The following is a 16,207-nucleotide window of genomic DNA, read 5'->3' as shown; positions in this document are numbered from 1 at the left end:
TACTGCTCACTTTCCAATAATTAACTTGTAGCTTCATATCATATATGATCATCTCAGAAAATCCAATTTATTAAATTTGTCTCTTAATCATTGCAGTTTTTGTTTGTGAGCACACGCAATGGGTTTGAATGAAGGATCAGATTCCTCAAAGGCTTTCCATTTCAGCACAAGATAAAGCACTGCAGTGTTAAGTAAACGATTACCCACATTTACCAGAATGATTAAAACAACACGAATAAGCACAAGTACAGTCATTCCAAATAACCCAGTGCTGACCCTGGATGGAATGTGTCAGCACAATGCTTTGGTCAATTGGGAAGATTTGCATAATCTTCCCACATAAAATGACACTTGACACATTACCCATCGTGTTTTAAAGAAAGAGTATGGTTACCTTTTTTTTTTTTTTTGTAATACCATGTGACGATGATCATGTTTGACATAGAATTAGGGCTCGCAGTAATATCAGCAGGCTGATTAAAATAAATGGTTTGTTAATAAGATGACTAGTTTCTGTTTTGCAGATTAACAGAAAAGCATCTGTTTTATCTTCTTAGCTTTATTTCAGCCATAAAAACATAAAAAAAACCTGTCACAGTTCCATCAGTCATAATTTATGATCTTTACAGGGCACAATGTTCGGGGAGTTTCAGATTTAGAGCCTCATTTAAAAGAAGAAAAGGAAGAAAAGTGTGACAATCTTGCAATTATTACCGCTGTCTTTGCTGTTGTTCTTGTCTGAACAGCAATAGCAGGTGGTAAATGGAAGCTTTAGGTGGCTTTTTACAAGAGTTTTTTCAATATTATGTGAACGTGACTCTGTGTGTTTATGAGTAATTTTAATATTAGTGTGGGTTTTTTTATACAAACTTGAATTCAGACTGTATTTTGTTTAGTTTTTGTTTTTTACCTGGCTAGGTTTTTTTGGTCTTAAGGTGTGGAGAAATAACACAAACCTTTTTGCTACAATTTGCTCTGTGTGTGCGTGTGTGTGTGTGTGTGTGTGTGCGTGCGTGCGTGCGTGCGTGCGTGCGTGCGCGCGTGCGCGCGTGCGCGCGTGCGCGCGTGTGTGTGTATCAGGAGTGCAATGGAACGTCATTCTCATCAAGATTCTCCCCCTCTGAGACTGAAATCATTTATAGCCTGGGCAGGTTGCTTTGGGCCTTCACCATTTTTTGTTGTTTGCTTGATGTTGGAAGTGGCTTAGCCTGAGGCTGTTCCAGTAGGTACATGCTTTAAATCCCTTTTTTTAAACCACTGATTTATTGCTGATCCCGTTGTAGCTTGTATACTGTGATCATTTTGTTGCATACCTATTGTGAGGTCGACAACAAGGTAGATGCATCACATTCTGTCACGGTCTGGCTGGCAGACCGTGGGGATGTGGGGAAAGGAGGACCCAAAATGCAGGACTCTACAGTGCAACAGTGTTTATTTACAGTGGTGACAATCCGAACAACAATAAATCCCCCCGTGCGATCCCAACTCCCGTTCCGTGTCTTCTCCTTTATCCCGTGCTCCGTGCTCTGTCTCCGTTCCCTGTGTACTCTCCGTGTGCTGCCTCCTGGTCGCCACAATTCCTCCTGAGGAAACACGTATACCAAAGGCAGCCGTGAGTACAAAACCTAACAGTAGACTTGCACTAACCTTGCACAATACACTTAAGACTGACGGGAAGTCACTCAACGATCCAGCGTCGAGGAGCTCTCAGCCACACTGTTTTGAAGCTCCTCTGACGAGGCTTGATCGGCGCCAGGTGTGTGTGGATTCCTGGGTGGGACCGGTCAGCTGGCAGGGCCACACCCACCAGGCCTAGAAGTGCCTGCCACGACCGCACCCTCACACCCATAAACACCTGACAGTACACCAACACGGAAAACAGGACAGCAGACACAACCATAATAACAATAACCACAATAATAATGATAATAACTACAATAGTAGTCCAGACTGCTCACGGACCTGGGAACTGGGTCCGTGACACATACTTAACATTTTATTTCAGCCCCCTTAACTCCTGCTGTGAAAAAAGATGGTTGGGTAGCACCAAGTAATAATCATGCTATTTAGCATTAATAAGGTTTTATTATGGTATTAGCATCAACAATGTTAGTGTAAAACCCACATAGATATATAAACTATAAACATTTAATATTGAAAACCCAGCTGCTAAATGTTCATGAAATTAGCTTGCTTTAAAGTAGCCAGGTCAAGATCATCATCAGCAATTGCAGGTTGAGAAATTTTTCTAACATTAATTTCACACTAAGCTGAAAATGATGATAAGCTGGTGTAGAATATACAATACCAAGACACTTACTTAGTCTGCAGTTTCTTAGAACATGCAAAATTCTAGAAAGCATCTACAGTTCCATAAGAATTAAGAGAGTAAGCAGTACCCAGCTGTTAATAATCAAATACAGTTGATTAACTGATCATCAGTAAGTTTGTGCACCTGTGTAAAAGGTTTTGTCAAATTGCTTTCAGGAGCATTTAGATGTGTGTCAATATAGTGTCACAATCTACCCAGGAGTGGATGTCACAGCAAGTTCACTCATAGGTCAGACTGTACGATGCTCAGACAAATCGCAAGTGCTAGGTCTCAGTTAGCATGTGAAACATTAAAGCTCCTGATAGTACAATTACAAAATGACTGAACAAGTATGGCTTGTTTGGCTGCCAGAGAAACTCTCTAAAACAAACCTGGCAACATGACTTAGCTTTGGAAACCATAACAATTCTATATAAATGTCGGCAAAAACACCTCATACCAACTGTCAAGCACAATGGTGGAGGGTCTGGACTTCTTTAAGTTGCTTGAAGACGTGTCACCTCTCATCCGAGAAGCTTCTTCAGTTCTGAAGAAGGGCTCAGGAATAACAGTAAAGTTGACCCAGCTTGGACACAGTATAAATAATGTTTATCCTTTGAGTTTCACCTCTCATCCGAGAAGCTTCTTCAGTTCTGAAGAAGCTTCTCGGATGAGAGGTGAAACGTCTTCAAGCAACTCAAAGAAGTCCAGACGCTTTTCTTTGCAAGCTCCTTTGACTACGATGACCTGGATGACTGAGAACCTTCACAGACACAATGGTGGAGGATTAGCAATTTGTGTTTGTTTTTGTAGCCACAGTTCTTGGGCACCTTGCAGTCACACAGTCAAGTTCTACAAGCTATTGAAATATGGGGTGTATATATCGAGAATACTGCATAGAGGTCTGCGAAAACTTTCTTTTTCACATGACTTTAGGCTAGACAAAGGAAAAGAATCCCAAAAAGACTTTAATAGAAAGATTACAATAAATTCTTTGTTAGCATATAAAAACCTTTGAATTTGACATTTACCTTCTCTTTATCCCAAGCTCATGAAGTTAAATAAAGTACAAGTATGATAAAGTTTGAATAAATGATAAAAGGAAAAAGTAAATGTGTGTTTGCTGCTTGGATTATATTACTTCTTTTGCATACAGCTATATAATCCTGTTATATTAAATGTATGGTCACATGTCAAAATGTTTTATTTTGGTAATTTCATTAAATAAGTAGTCTAGTCATTTATTAACTGGAAAATGTTCACACTTTGATACAGACATACGAAACAATGTGAAGTATTTTTCTAGCAAACCAGTCTGCACAACTTTCACCAAATCCTGCACTGAAACTCTGACCACAGATAAGTGATTACAGAGTCTGAGAAATAGTTATAATATTTATTACACATACAGTAACACAATCAGATCTCATATTGTTCATATGGTTTTGTAGAAATTTATAATATTTGGGATTTGTACAGTGGAAGAAAAATATCCCATCACATTCAGTCAATGCAGTTTCTTCTTTTTGTGCACCAAAAGTAAAAGAAAATCTACACCTAAGGAGTTCTTGTGTGAGCTTTTTGAGTTCAAAATAGGTATTGCATTATCTGACAAGACTTCCAACTCAATCCAATCAACCTCAAACCATTAACCAGTACAGAATGGTACTATACTTATTTCACACTACACCCCATTACATCCCAATGACTTGGTGACCAGTGTCACATAAATTTGAAAACTTTTTCCCTCTAAAACCCTGTCCAGTTTATTTACGTTGAGACTTTTTCGCCTCATCTGGCACATGACTGAGGACTCATCACAGTTGTTTTCCATTACATCATAAGTAACCTTAACTACCTACAGTCCACAACAAGTCAGAACAGCACTGACCACAGCAGAACAAGCTTTATTCCTATTTTTCAGCAACTGAAATGAAACCCTGTGCCACAGCTGTGCTAATATGTTGAGATAATTTAAATTTAATATATTTTGGATGGTAGAGATAAGTAATGGTTTGTAACCTCACCCATGATGAGGAAACTCAGAAAAAAGTCCTTCCCTATAGACATAATAAAAGGACAGAGAAATTAAATCATTGAAAACAAACAAATCATATATAAAGAAATGTCAGCTGTCCTACATTACTACTGAAGTGTCTGAAAGATATCAAAGCATGGATGGCCTAATTTTTTGGAATTTTAATGAAAGTAAGACTGAGATCGTTGTTTTCAGACCCAGTGGTGTTTGTGATTCCTCGTCTCTTGGACCTGGTCCCCTGCATTCATACGTGACTAACCTTGCTATCAAACTGGACTGTGATTTTATACTAGATAAGCAGATGAATTCTGTTATTAAAGCTCATTTTTATCATTTGAGACTTTCATAAAGAATCAAATCCACTTTATCCTGTAAAATCTTTGAACGTCTTATTCAACTTCTGTCATAATGCCCCTTGGACGATTGCACTGCGCTCTATATTGGCCTTAGCAAAGCTTCCCTTAACGCCCAGACCAAAGTGCTTCAGCTCATCTTTTAGCCGGAACCTGCAAACGAGACAACATTTCCCCATCTTGGCATCTCTCCACTAGCTCCCAGTTCAGTTCTGGATCCATTCTAAGATTTTATTATTTGTTTTTTAAACTTTTAATGGATCACTGCCACCATACTGAGCTCTTAACTCCATAAGTTCCCTCAAGATCACTAAGGTCCATGGACCAGCTGCTCCTGCTGTCCCTAAAACCCGGCTGAAAACCAGGGGCGTGCGAGCCTTTTATGTTATTCATCATGGCTCATCATTATACTAAACGGTGGTTTTATAATATAAGTAAATGACTCTGAGGGGAAGAGAGAAATCAGCTTTCCCAATAAAACTCAAAGACCTTCAACATATTTAAAAGGTTTTAAATGATTTATAGGATGTTTAGCTACTAAGCAAACATTATTATCAAAGCAGTATAACTCACAGCAGCGAAACATGATGGCTTCTAAGTTGAAATCTTTATATTTTATATCATTTTATACACCAAACCATCACACTGGATTAGCATACTCCTAAAGGCACTGTTTCCGGGAATATGTTTGTTTGCTTTCTTGCTGAATTAGATGAGAAAGAGTGCAATTTTTCATTTGAAAAATCAAAATCAATCAACCTTGGGATAAATATACAATCCAACCAAGACAGAAAGCAGGGAGGAAAAGCCAGACTGACTTTGTCCAAACACAAACAACAATTCACTTAAGTTGGCTGATTGACACACTAAGTTTGTTGGATCAGTGGCACAAATCTATCTGAAAAAAAAAACCAAACCCAAAAAACATCAGTTTGTGGTTTAATGCCATGTTGAAGTTGGGTGTAGTGAGCTCTAGTCTCATATTTAAGCTTAGATGAAAAATTGATGCCTCCTTAATGTCTAACTCTTGCCAAGAGAACAAATAAGCATATTTCCTGGAAGTAAATGCAATATAAAACACATTTATGAGGCCTTGCTGCATTGAACCTCAAAACACATTAAAGATTAAAACATGTATGAAATTGCCTGTCCCAGTTTTGTATGTATTACTGTAGAGTGTGTCATTACACATTCTTTTGGCAAGAAGGAAAGTAGACAGTGAGAATTATGGCATTATTATGTTAGAGATGAGACTTTGGAGGACTCCTGTAAAGAAATACAGACTTAATAACAAAAATAATAATCACCATCACTACTTTGGATAAGCTGAGATGATGGTGGTGGTCATGACATGATGACCATCACCACGTGGGGGCCAGGTCCCATGTAGTACGCTAAAAGTCTTATACATATACAGTATGTGAAGCATGACTCTGCCTCGGCTGCTTCATCACTGCTGCTTTTCTATATTCTCTTGGCAGGACATCTCATTCATCCAGCAAATTAAATGTAAAAATGAGAAATCATTGTGCCTGCAGGGATTTTGGTCCCTCTCTGCAATGTGTTCTGCAACAGCACTAAGAAATTATTCATATAAAGGGCAGAAGACAGTAAGAGTGGTTTACATTACCTCCCCTGCAGATGACGCAGGGTGGCAACCTCCTTTACACTCCCAAAATCATTCCTTGCTGCTAAAAGAAGGAAAAATAAAGACTAGTGCTGGGTAAACTGGCCACAAAATACACAGCACTGATATTAATGTTTACTATGCATACACTCAGACACTATGGGTATTTATTGCTTACAAGATAAGATAATAATAATAATGATAATAATAATAATAATAATGGACAAAGAAGAAGAAATTGTTTGTAAAATCAACATCTTTGAACACTCACATCCTAAAATCACATCATCAAACAAATGATCAGCATGAACATTTTGGCTGCCCCTGTAAAATTAATCAAAATAAAATACAACCTCATATGTGATTTTTGTCTTTTTGATCTTTGATCAAGCATCTAACTCCCAGACTGATGCTGGCAGGAGTTATAATCAAAATAATCAAAATGATGAGACAGCCTTCATATCACAGTATCACATCTTTTTATTTAGCTTTGATTATTTATGCTTTGCCATGCCACACAGAAATAAGTGGTGATTCTGGGCTATGAGGGGTCATGTGCTCTTAAAACCACAGGAGATAAAGAAGAACTTCGCTTTTACTGCATGTCCAGATTAATTTCTCTGAGACAACGCCCCAAGGAGCAATAAGAGGGCATCGTCCACGCTTGTATAGGCATATTCTGAAAATTAAAGAGTCCTTGAAAGCCCTCAGTAGGAGTCTGAATGCTGCAGGACTGGCCACTCACTAAAAGTTAGTGTCACTGGCTCATAGTCTTACTGAGGGCACAGGACCGTCCATGTTTCTCACAGGGACAGTGCAGAATGTAATGAAACATCCACTTAATGTACAGTAAAGATGCACACAGAAGAGGAATTCAAATATGTTATCAGAAGAGCTTGGACCTTTGTTTGTTGACTTATTGACCTGTCTTGTCACCTGCAACACTTTCTGTGCTGCATGAGCAACGGAGGAATGTGATCATTGGATATACAATGTGCAGGAGCTTCAGGTAGCATTTAAATCCATACATTTCCAAAATTGAAAATATCACAATTAAGTGATAATATTGGCAAAAATTACTATCTGTTGCAATCTACACACACATAAATTCATTTAGTCCACTTACATTCACAGTACATCCAGAACCTCAACGATCTAAAACAGAAATTCCTCCACCAATAGTTACTGGGCAGTTATTTAACTGCAAAACGACATAGCTGCTGACAATCTTACTTAACCAGAATATAACCAGTTGGCAACTAGGTACGACAAGTCACATATTGCAAAGAGATTGGCTGCTGATAAGTTGTGCTTACTGGTGCAGACTGATTTAGACAGTGTCTATACATGATTTTGCAGTTATTTACAAACCTTTGCAACTTTATCAGCCTCCAGTGGTTTGGAGACAGGCTGCCTCTCAGCAGGTAACCTGTGCAATCACTTTGTGATCAAAAAATGGTTGTCCAGAGGTTTGGGTTTCAAAACTGAACTTGATTCACTGAGTGCAAAAACATTTGATGCGATTCCAGGAAAACCACTGATTTTTCTTTATTGTAAAGAAGTTGCCATCCGATTTTTTTTTTCCTCTAGTGTGACTGAGCCATCATCCAGTTCAGGGGTTGCTGGAGACTTTTCCAGATGACCTTTGGTTTAGAGGTGGGATAAATCTGTTCTTCACTGAGAGGCAAACAACCATGACAATTACATCCACAGTTTCAACCAATTTAAAGTCAATAATTTTCCTAATATGAATGCCTCTGGACGCTTAGGGAGAACACGCAGAACCTTCTTCCTGTGAGGTTCTGTCCTAACTAGCAAACCTTAATTATAAATGCATGTATGTAAATACAGAGTAGAAGTTACATCTTGTGCTTCTAGTCACTTTTGATTTTTTTGGTGCCTCATTTATTGAATAAACATAAATGCGGGATTGTGGTTCTCTCAAAAGATTATTGTGCCGTATGGTGGTTCAAAAAGTTCACACAAAGGGCACAGACTATCAATTTGCACAAAAAACAAAGTGACTTTAATGAATTTATGAATACATTAACAAAAAACAGGATGCTGTAGCCTTGTCACAGAGCCAAGCCAACAAAAGTCCAAAAAGAAAGATAAACTAACACAGAAAATAAAACCCAAACGTAAAGAACTAAGCACAAACGAAAAAGAGATAAGCAGGGAGAGGTGAGTAGGGGTTTATTAAGAGGCAAAATGACAAAGAACAAGTCGAACTTTAAATACGGAGGATTTATTGAGCACATAAGAAAACAACAAACAACAACATGGACTGGAATATAAAATACAGGGAGGCTTAGAAGCAACTAAAAACTACAGACTTTCCTGTTTCATATCTGTTACACAATCATAATTTTGAGAAGACAGAAATGAAACCATATTTCCAGATTTGGCAGTTTTCCATAGTTTTGTTTGTGATTTTTTGTTGTTGTTGTTTTTTTTTAATCTAATTATCCATAAACATTTATTAGTTTTTGTATTCCGGTAAAACTGTCCCTCCCGTTATGTGAGCAGCGCAGTCAGATAAAGATCAGGTTTGGTAGGTTTAGATCATTTTTTAAAACTAAATTACAACAGTATTTGTAATAAAAGTTGTGTTTATTTATTTATTTACTTGATATATATATTGAACTTTCTTGCTTTGTGATCGATAGATTTTCCACTCTTAAACATAAGGTTCTGAGTTACCCTAATTGCTCAGATTAAACAAGACATAAATGGTAAGGTTTATGGTTGTTATTTTATTTGCTCCTTATAGTCACACCATTAGTTGTGATTGTCATAATGCACTGTTCATTGCTGGTCCAGCAAGAAGTGCAGCTAGTGCCACTGTTAAACTGATAAAAACCCATTTGATAGATGGAAACAATCAAGAGTGCAATACAGTCTGTATTCCTGTTGTAATCCTGTAAGTTTCAACCCTAAAGGCCACTCAAGAATGTATGAGCCGTAGCATTCTGGGAGGTTTAAAGTGCTTTGTGAACTATATCATCAGACTCAGCAAGGAGCTAACAGCGCCTACTTACTTGCATGAAGCCTCCACAGTGACGCACAAGCTGTGTGGTCCCCAGGACAGGACTGTTGTAACAGCATGTTAAAGAGACAGCAGTGGGTGGGCAAACATAAAAATGTGGACGAGATAACCTAACACAAGTTATGGAGAGCTGTATGGGGGAGTCTTCATGTTAAACTTGTTGAGAAACAGCCTCAAATGATTTGTTCTGCCTCAGCTCCCCTCTCCCTTTCTGCTGGTAGCAATCTTCGTCCCACATACATATAAAACCTTAACTGCTCAGCTACAGTTATTTTACACCCCGTTACTAAGATGGCAAAGATGCTGTACTGTAACATGCTTATGATAATGTGCTCAGCAGTTTGATGTCTCACAAGAAAGGAGGCTAACACGGCCAACATCAAAGGCAGTTAATGTTAAAAAAAAGTGTAGAGCAATATAAAATACAGTTGGGTAGCCGAAACCATTATAGTCACATACACTAAAAAAAAGTCATAGCACTAAAAAAATTACAAAATGCAATAGTAAAGAAAAAAAGAGAACACCAGAAATAGAGCTTTATAGTAAAAACAGATTCATAACAATGCTAAAGTTCGAATGATCAGAAGTAACATGTTCTGATTGCCCTGTAGCTTGTTTCACTATAGAGAACCACATTTACAGGTAAAAGAGTAAAGCCTGGTTTCCAGATTATTATCTTGCACTGCACTGTAATACGTTGTCTTTATGAATGAGTAAATATTGTTTGAAATATCAATGTGTATTTGTAGCACTAGCTGAAATGGGACTGTCTCACAGTGTTTCTGACAGTATTTCTACTTGGCTATTAGCTAGCCTGTGCAGCAGTCACACTACCACTACCTGACATGATAAAGATAGAGTGAATGGGAGGTGACAAGTTGAGACAACCAGTTGTATTTGTGCTGTAGCTACCCACTGGCGCCAATCAGAAGTGAGTCATGCAGAAACTTTTTATTTTTGTAGGTGGGGTGGTTGTCAGATTTTGTTGAACTGGGGATAGCAGATGTGTTTTGAAGGATGAGAACTGCAGTTCAGGCCATAAATATCATTGGCCTAGACGGGCTAGGTGGACATGTTTCCACTTGAGTAACAAACTGGACTGGTTATATTTGTCTAATGTTAGTATTTGCTCCACTAAGAAATGGAACAAATACTTATGCCAATGTATATATAAAAAAACATAAAGGGTTAGACATTCATGAAGTGCCTTGAGCAGCTGGTCAGAAAACACATCTGCTGCTCCCCGACATCCTGGACCCTCTTCAATTTGCCCAGAGAAGGAGCAGAGCCATGGACGACACAGTCGCCTTGGCAACACACACTGCCCTCACCCATCTGGAAAACGGGAACACCCTTCCTCCTCGCTCACTGAAAACACAGTGTGCGATTTCTTAGTGTACTCTTGTGCTCCTTTTTCACTTCCAAGAACATCATCATTAAGTTTGCAGGCAATAGGACTGTTGTAGGCCTTATTGCAGACAATGATGAGACAGCCGACAGAGCTAAACAGGCCAACAACCTTTCTCTCACATCAGCAGAACAATGGAGATGATAGTGAACTATCATCCAGAAGAGAACACTGGCTCATCCATATTAGCTATGCTAACATTGAAATGGTAGGCACTTTCAACTTACTCAGTGTGAACATTACTGAGAATCTATCCTGGAACCTTCACATGGACATCACGGACAGAAAGGCCCGTCAGTGCTCATACTTTCTGAGGACACTTAGTTTTACAAGACACTATCTCCTGAATCTTCCACAGAAGCACGATCGACAGCCTGGTGACAGGCTGTATGACAGTTTTGGAATGGAAGTTGCTTGCTAAAAGCTGGAAATCACGACAGAGATTGGGGCAGCCATCAGAGATCGTCACTGCCAAGAGCTATCCCGCCATTAAAAAGATCTGCCTGATGTCTGTGTAAGGCCGACAGAATTAGCAAGGATCATAGCCATCCAGAAAACCAGCTGTTCTCTTTGTCCATGCATTGGTGAATTACTCCAGTACAATATGTAACAGTATAATTTAATCGGTCACTGGTACTGCTGTTTATAACTCTCAGTTTACCCATGTGCAATAATTCTCCATACTCCTAATCTAATTCTCCCAAGAACCTCAGTATCCATGTTGCATCTGTAAGTCTTCTCCTAGCAAAGGTTGCTGGTTCCTGCTGTATCTTTTACAATAATCTGAACTACAACTCAAGGATGGCGTTTTAGAGCTGCAGCAATGAATAAACCTAATTTATTAAACGCAAACAGGTAACTCACATTGATGAATCCAGAGATAATGACTTGATTCTTATGTTCATGTTTGATTTAAAAAACTTTTTGGCACTTTTAAATTCATTGGGGATTTAAAGCCACGGCTTTTAGTTTTAGTTCCCATTCTCTTTAATTTAATTTTCAGATACAGCAGGCAGCAGTCGTCAATTACTCCTTATGTAGATTTCTCATAAAAAATGTAATCACATTCCCTCACTAATGATTCAGCAGCAGAAGTGATTTGTTACATTACATGTTTGACTCAGAACAACTTCATCAAAGGTGCCCTTAAACAACTTCAAAGACTTCACACCCACTTGCCTCATCTTCTGTATTTAACACTTGAAGGAAAAGAAAACAAGGTATTTTGGTTTTAATAAGCAGTCTGTACAGTCTGGAATCAGAATGTTTACTAAACACAAATTCCTTAGTTCCAGTGACTGCACAAAGCAATTAAGAAGTCCCATCCTAAGTGTGAAGACGTGCGTTCACACACCGACCCGCTCAAAACCCACATGACTCCATAAGCTCTTACCAGCAAAGCCTTTATTATGTTACTGACATGGACACGGACAGCTGGAGACACAGCGGCCAAGTAGTCATTCCTGTTATACTTCTTTGAAGTCCACTTGAAGTCCGCCACCTGGGGTGCGTGCGTAGTTGGTGCATTGAAATGTAAATTCTTCGCAGATGAGAGTGTGTGGTCACAAAAATATTGCTAGGCACCTGGATGTCAGCATAGACCTCTGTGCTCAGTGTTTGATGATGAAATTAACGTCACTCGCACCTCAGCGGACTCACATAATCAATGCATAAGAAATGAGAAAACTTAGTAGTTGCCATTCTTACCTCATTTACATGAACCATAGAGACCACTGAAGTAAACCTTTTACCAATGTAGTGTACAAATTAACGCGGTATCAGTAATCAAACTGTATGTAGCTTATCACATTGTTGATGCAAGATCATAGTCAGATTGTAGGTAATACAGGCAGCCACAAGCCAAATGGAAAAACTAATGAGCATTTAGGAGCTAAAGTGCCTGAGTTTCCCTTAATGATGCAGTACAGACCAAAATAGGACAAAAAGAATTGGGCTTTTAGTGGTCAGATGGCTGGAAACAGCTGCTGGGAATGATTGCTGTTGGGTTCCTATATGTTTTTTCTTTCTCCAATTCTGGATCATAGGAGGGCCGGATACAAGCTATCATATGGTGAGAGGCTGCTAGTCTAAGCCGAAGATTAAAACCAAAAGAAATTCATGCTCCGATTCACGCCTGCGTTTATTTGGATGTTAGCACCTCCAGAACAACTGCAACATCCACACAGAAGGGTGGTGGATTTGTACCCAAAGAAGAGCTAAGCCACAGCCAAGGAATGGATTAATATGTGCTAAATCAACAATAATTATGAACTCATTACTTTTAAAATTCTAAATATATATGGAAATGAGAGCAGTCACAATAGTTGTAGGTTTTTTAACCCTGCAAAGCCTCGATTTGTGGCTAGTAACTGTATCTATGCAGTATAAGTTACAGCCAAACAAATGAAGGCTCTGCACATTAAAGTCCTTAACCACCGAGCCCAAGTTCATCACATGTTAGGTTTTAAAAGCAACCGGTGAAATAAGTTAAATACTAATGAGACTTCTTATTAAAAAGAAAGGGTAATCATATGGTTATTTCTAGCTCAACTGGGAGCTTGATTCATAATAAAATGGGCAATTTCACCTAAGTCCCCCCTCAGGGTAACTTGTAAACTAAAGAGGGATTTGATGTGAAGGGTATGAGAGCTGTGGTGGTGTGTTATCAGCTGAGTAATTTGCTCTTGTACAAACATGAATTACTGTTATCTAAGTGCCCCCTGACAGCCGATTGGCTCCTCATTAGGCCTGTGTGAAATGAGATTAGCAATGAGACTCTAAATTATGATCCAATCCCAGAACACATAATCTCTCACATGCATATACCCTTTGTGTGTCTCTCCACTTCATCTATTTCTGCCATCCTTTTTTTTTTAAACTTCATTGCTTTCTGTATCTTCCCCTGCGGCTGCTCATTCCTCGTCTTAGTAGCTCTCCTCTCTTGACCTCTTACCTCTTCTCTCTTTTTTTTCCTGCACCACCGACCTCACTCTCAGAGTGTAACTGCAGTGGGAGATCAGACCAATGTGTGTTTGACATGGAACAGTACCGGAGCACTGGCAGTGGGGGGCGATGTGTGAGCTGCAGAGACAACACCGATGGGCCCCACTGTGAGCGCTGCAGAAATGGCTACTACCGGAAATCTACAGAAGATCCCTGCCTACCCTGCAACTGCAATGTCAACGGTAAACTGCAGACACAAAAATCTCAGTTGTTTTGATAATAACTGAAGCCCTAATTATGATCCATGCCAATGTCATTACTTGCTACTTTTGTTTTCTCCTGCATGAGAAAATGTAATTATGTTTAAATTGGAATGCCACACTGGCACAAAAAAGCACCATATGCAAGCTTTAGCTACAAATGAATGGGACTCATAGGATTAATTTTACAAATTTTATGGCCAATGTTTTTAAAAAATTAATGGCACTGCATTAATATTTTCTACATCCCATCAGCTCACCAAACTTGCCTAGGAGTAGAATCTTTTTCAATTTATAATTCATTCAATCTCATCTTAGTTATCATTGCCTTAGCTTCCACGATGATCATTAAGGAAATCCATGGATTTACTCACCCATGCGGGTGTAAATTGATCCAGTTGACTCACTGAACATTATCAATGAAAAGACTCATTGCTCATTAAGCAAGGCCTAACTTTAGGTGGAGGAGCATTAGTGGTGGTGGAGCACAAATTATGTTTGTGCTTCACCCATCATCAGAGAATGAGAGAGAAAAGTGAACAAAAAACATTAACTATCTTTTCCTCTTCATATAAATAGTGTGCGGTGAAGGCACAGAGCTGTTGGAGTCCATTATATTGATCAAAGGTTATAGCAGACTCCATCAGGCTTCCCTTTTTCTCTTCTTTCTGCCACAGATGGCCTTTTTTCTCCATTAACTAAAGCTTCACTATATCGGCTACAGTGTAGAAGCAAGGTTATATACTCCTCTTCCAGGAACAGAAATTCAAAACAAATGTTCATTATTTATAGATAGAAAGATAGATAGATATTTATAGAAAATACTCATAATTCTTGTCCAACACTATGATTACATTTTTCTTTATTTGAACCCTTCCAGGATCTGTGAGTCTACAATGTGATGTAGAAGGAAGGTGTGCTTGTCGGGAAGGTGTGACAGGAGAGAAGTGTAACACATGCCAGGCTGGCTTTCACTCGATAGGCCCCGGTGGCTGCAGGTGAGCAACATACATATAGTAATATATACAGCATACATGCATTCATTTTATGTTAGTGAACACAAGGCTCACTGACATTACATTTCATACAGCTTTCCTGTTTTATAGATGTGACACCTAACTTCCCAAAGCCTGAATTTATCAAACTGCAAAGCAGGACAAAAGGATTCAAATTTCTCGACGTGACACTACTGTGAATTAGTGACCTTATCAGCAAGTACCAGGATGTGCCAAACACAATGTCAAACTGCTAAAAAGCATTGTAACAAGCAAGCCACCAAGTGCAGTGTTATTTTCCACATGGATAAAATTCATTTCAGTTTTATTAAGCTTTTTATTTCAGGGTGTCACGTATATTCATCATGCACAATATTAGTTACGCCAATGTGACTTTTTTGCTTTATGTATGTTCGGAGTCCACTGAATTACTTCATGGTTATCCCCTTTTATGGAAGTGTGCAGAAGTTGTCTGACTTCTATCAAGAAAACCTCATATTATTTTTGTCTACATTACACAAATGCATCGTTTCTTGTCTAGCTATATTTTAAAGTTTTTGTTTTCAAAGTATCTTTTCAGTTTCACTCTTCCCATTAGTGCCCTATTCAGCCACCACAAGCAGTTATATCCAGCACGGAAGCTCAGATAAATCCATGGCACACAACCTACTAAATACCAAACTGTGAACAAACCAACATGTTCTAAACCCCAACTCATCACATAGTGACACAAGTCAAAAAATCTTTTTCACGTTTATCAGAAGACAGCAAGCATCAGTGTATTTTGTAAGAAGCTGAGATATATTATGTGGTGCCTGGCCATTTAGTGCCCTGTATGTAAATCCTAAAATCTACTGAAAGCCAGTGTAAAGACTATCTTAGCATGCTTGCTAGAATGTGTTAATAGTCTGGCTGCAGAATTTTGTACTGTATAGCTTGGAAGCACAAAAGACATGGTTTGTCCAAGCTGGCCAACACACATGATAAATGCAATGACACAAATGCTTGAAAAAAACTTTTATAGTTCAGTTGAGTAGACCATATGTCGCAAATTAGAAATGTTACTTAAATGAAAGAATCAGGAAAGAAGCAACGATTTTATGTGCAAGTCAAAGAATCAAATATTACACCATGATTTCAAATGCTGGACTGGACCAAAGAGAAGTAAGAGCCTGACTGATTTTAGGAAATACAGTGGGGCAAAAAAGTATTTAGTCAGCCAC

The 16,207-nt window shown here is 38.7% G+C and overlaps 1 protein-coding gene across 1 annotated transcript in view; it reads left to right on the top strand.

The window, feature by feature from the left end:
• Nucleotides 1-16,207, top strand: part of lamc3 (laminin, gamma 3) — a 154,606-nt gene that overhangs the window by 49,840 nt on the left and 88,559 nt on the right. Inside the window, exons 5-6 of the mRNA XM_005917219.2 lie at nt 13,783-13,971; nt 14,870-14,987. Coding sequence (XP_005917281.1) covers nt 13,783-13,971; nt 14,870-14,987 — 307 coding nt within the window. The remainder of the gene's footprint in view (nt 1-13,782; nt 13,972-14,869; nt 14,988-16,207) is intronic.

This window comes from Haplochromis burtoni, unplaced genomic scaffold (genome assembly GCF_018398535.1).
Source record: "Haplochromis burtoni strain Fernald_Lab_line unplaced genomic scaffold, NCSU_Asbu1 Contig_23, whole genome shotgun sequence".
In the NCBI taxonomy this organism is placed as follows: Eukaryota; Metazoa; Chordata; class Actinopteri; order Cichliformes; family Cichlidae; genus Haplochromis; species Haplochromis burtoni.
The sequence above is the reverse complement of the archived record's forward strand: the minus strand, read 5'-3'. Positions and strand labels throughout refer to the sequence as shown.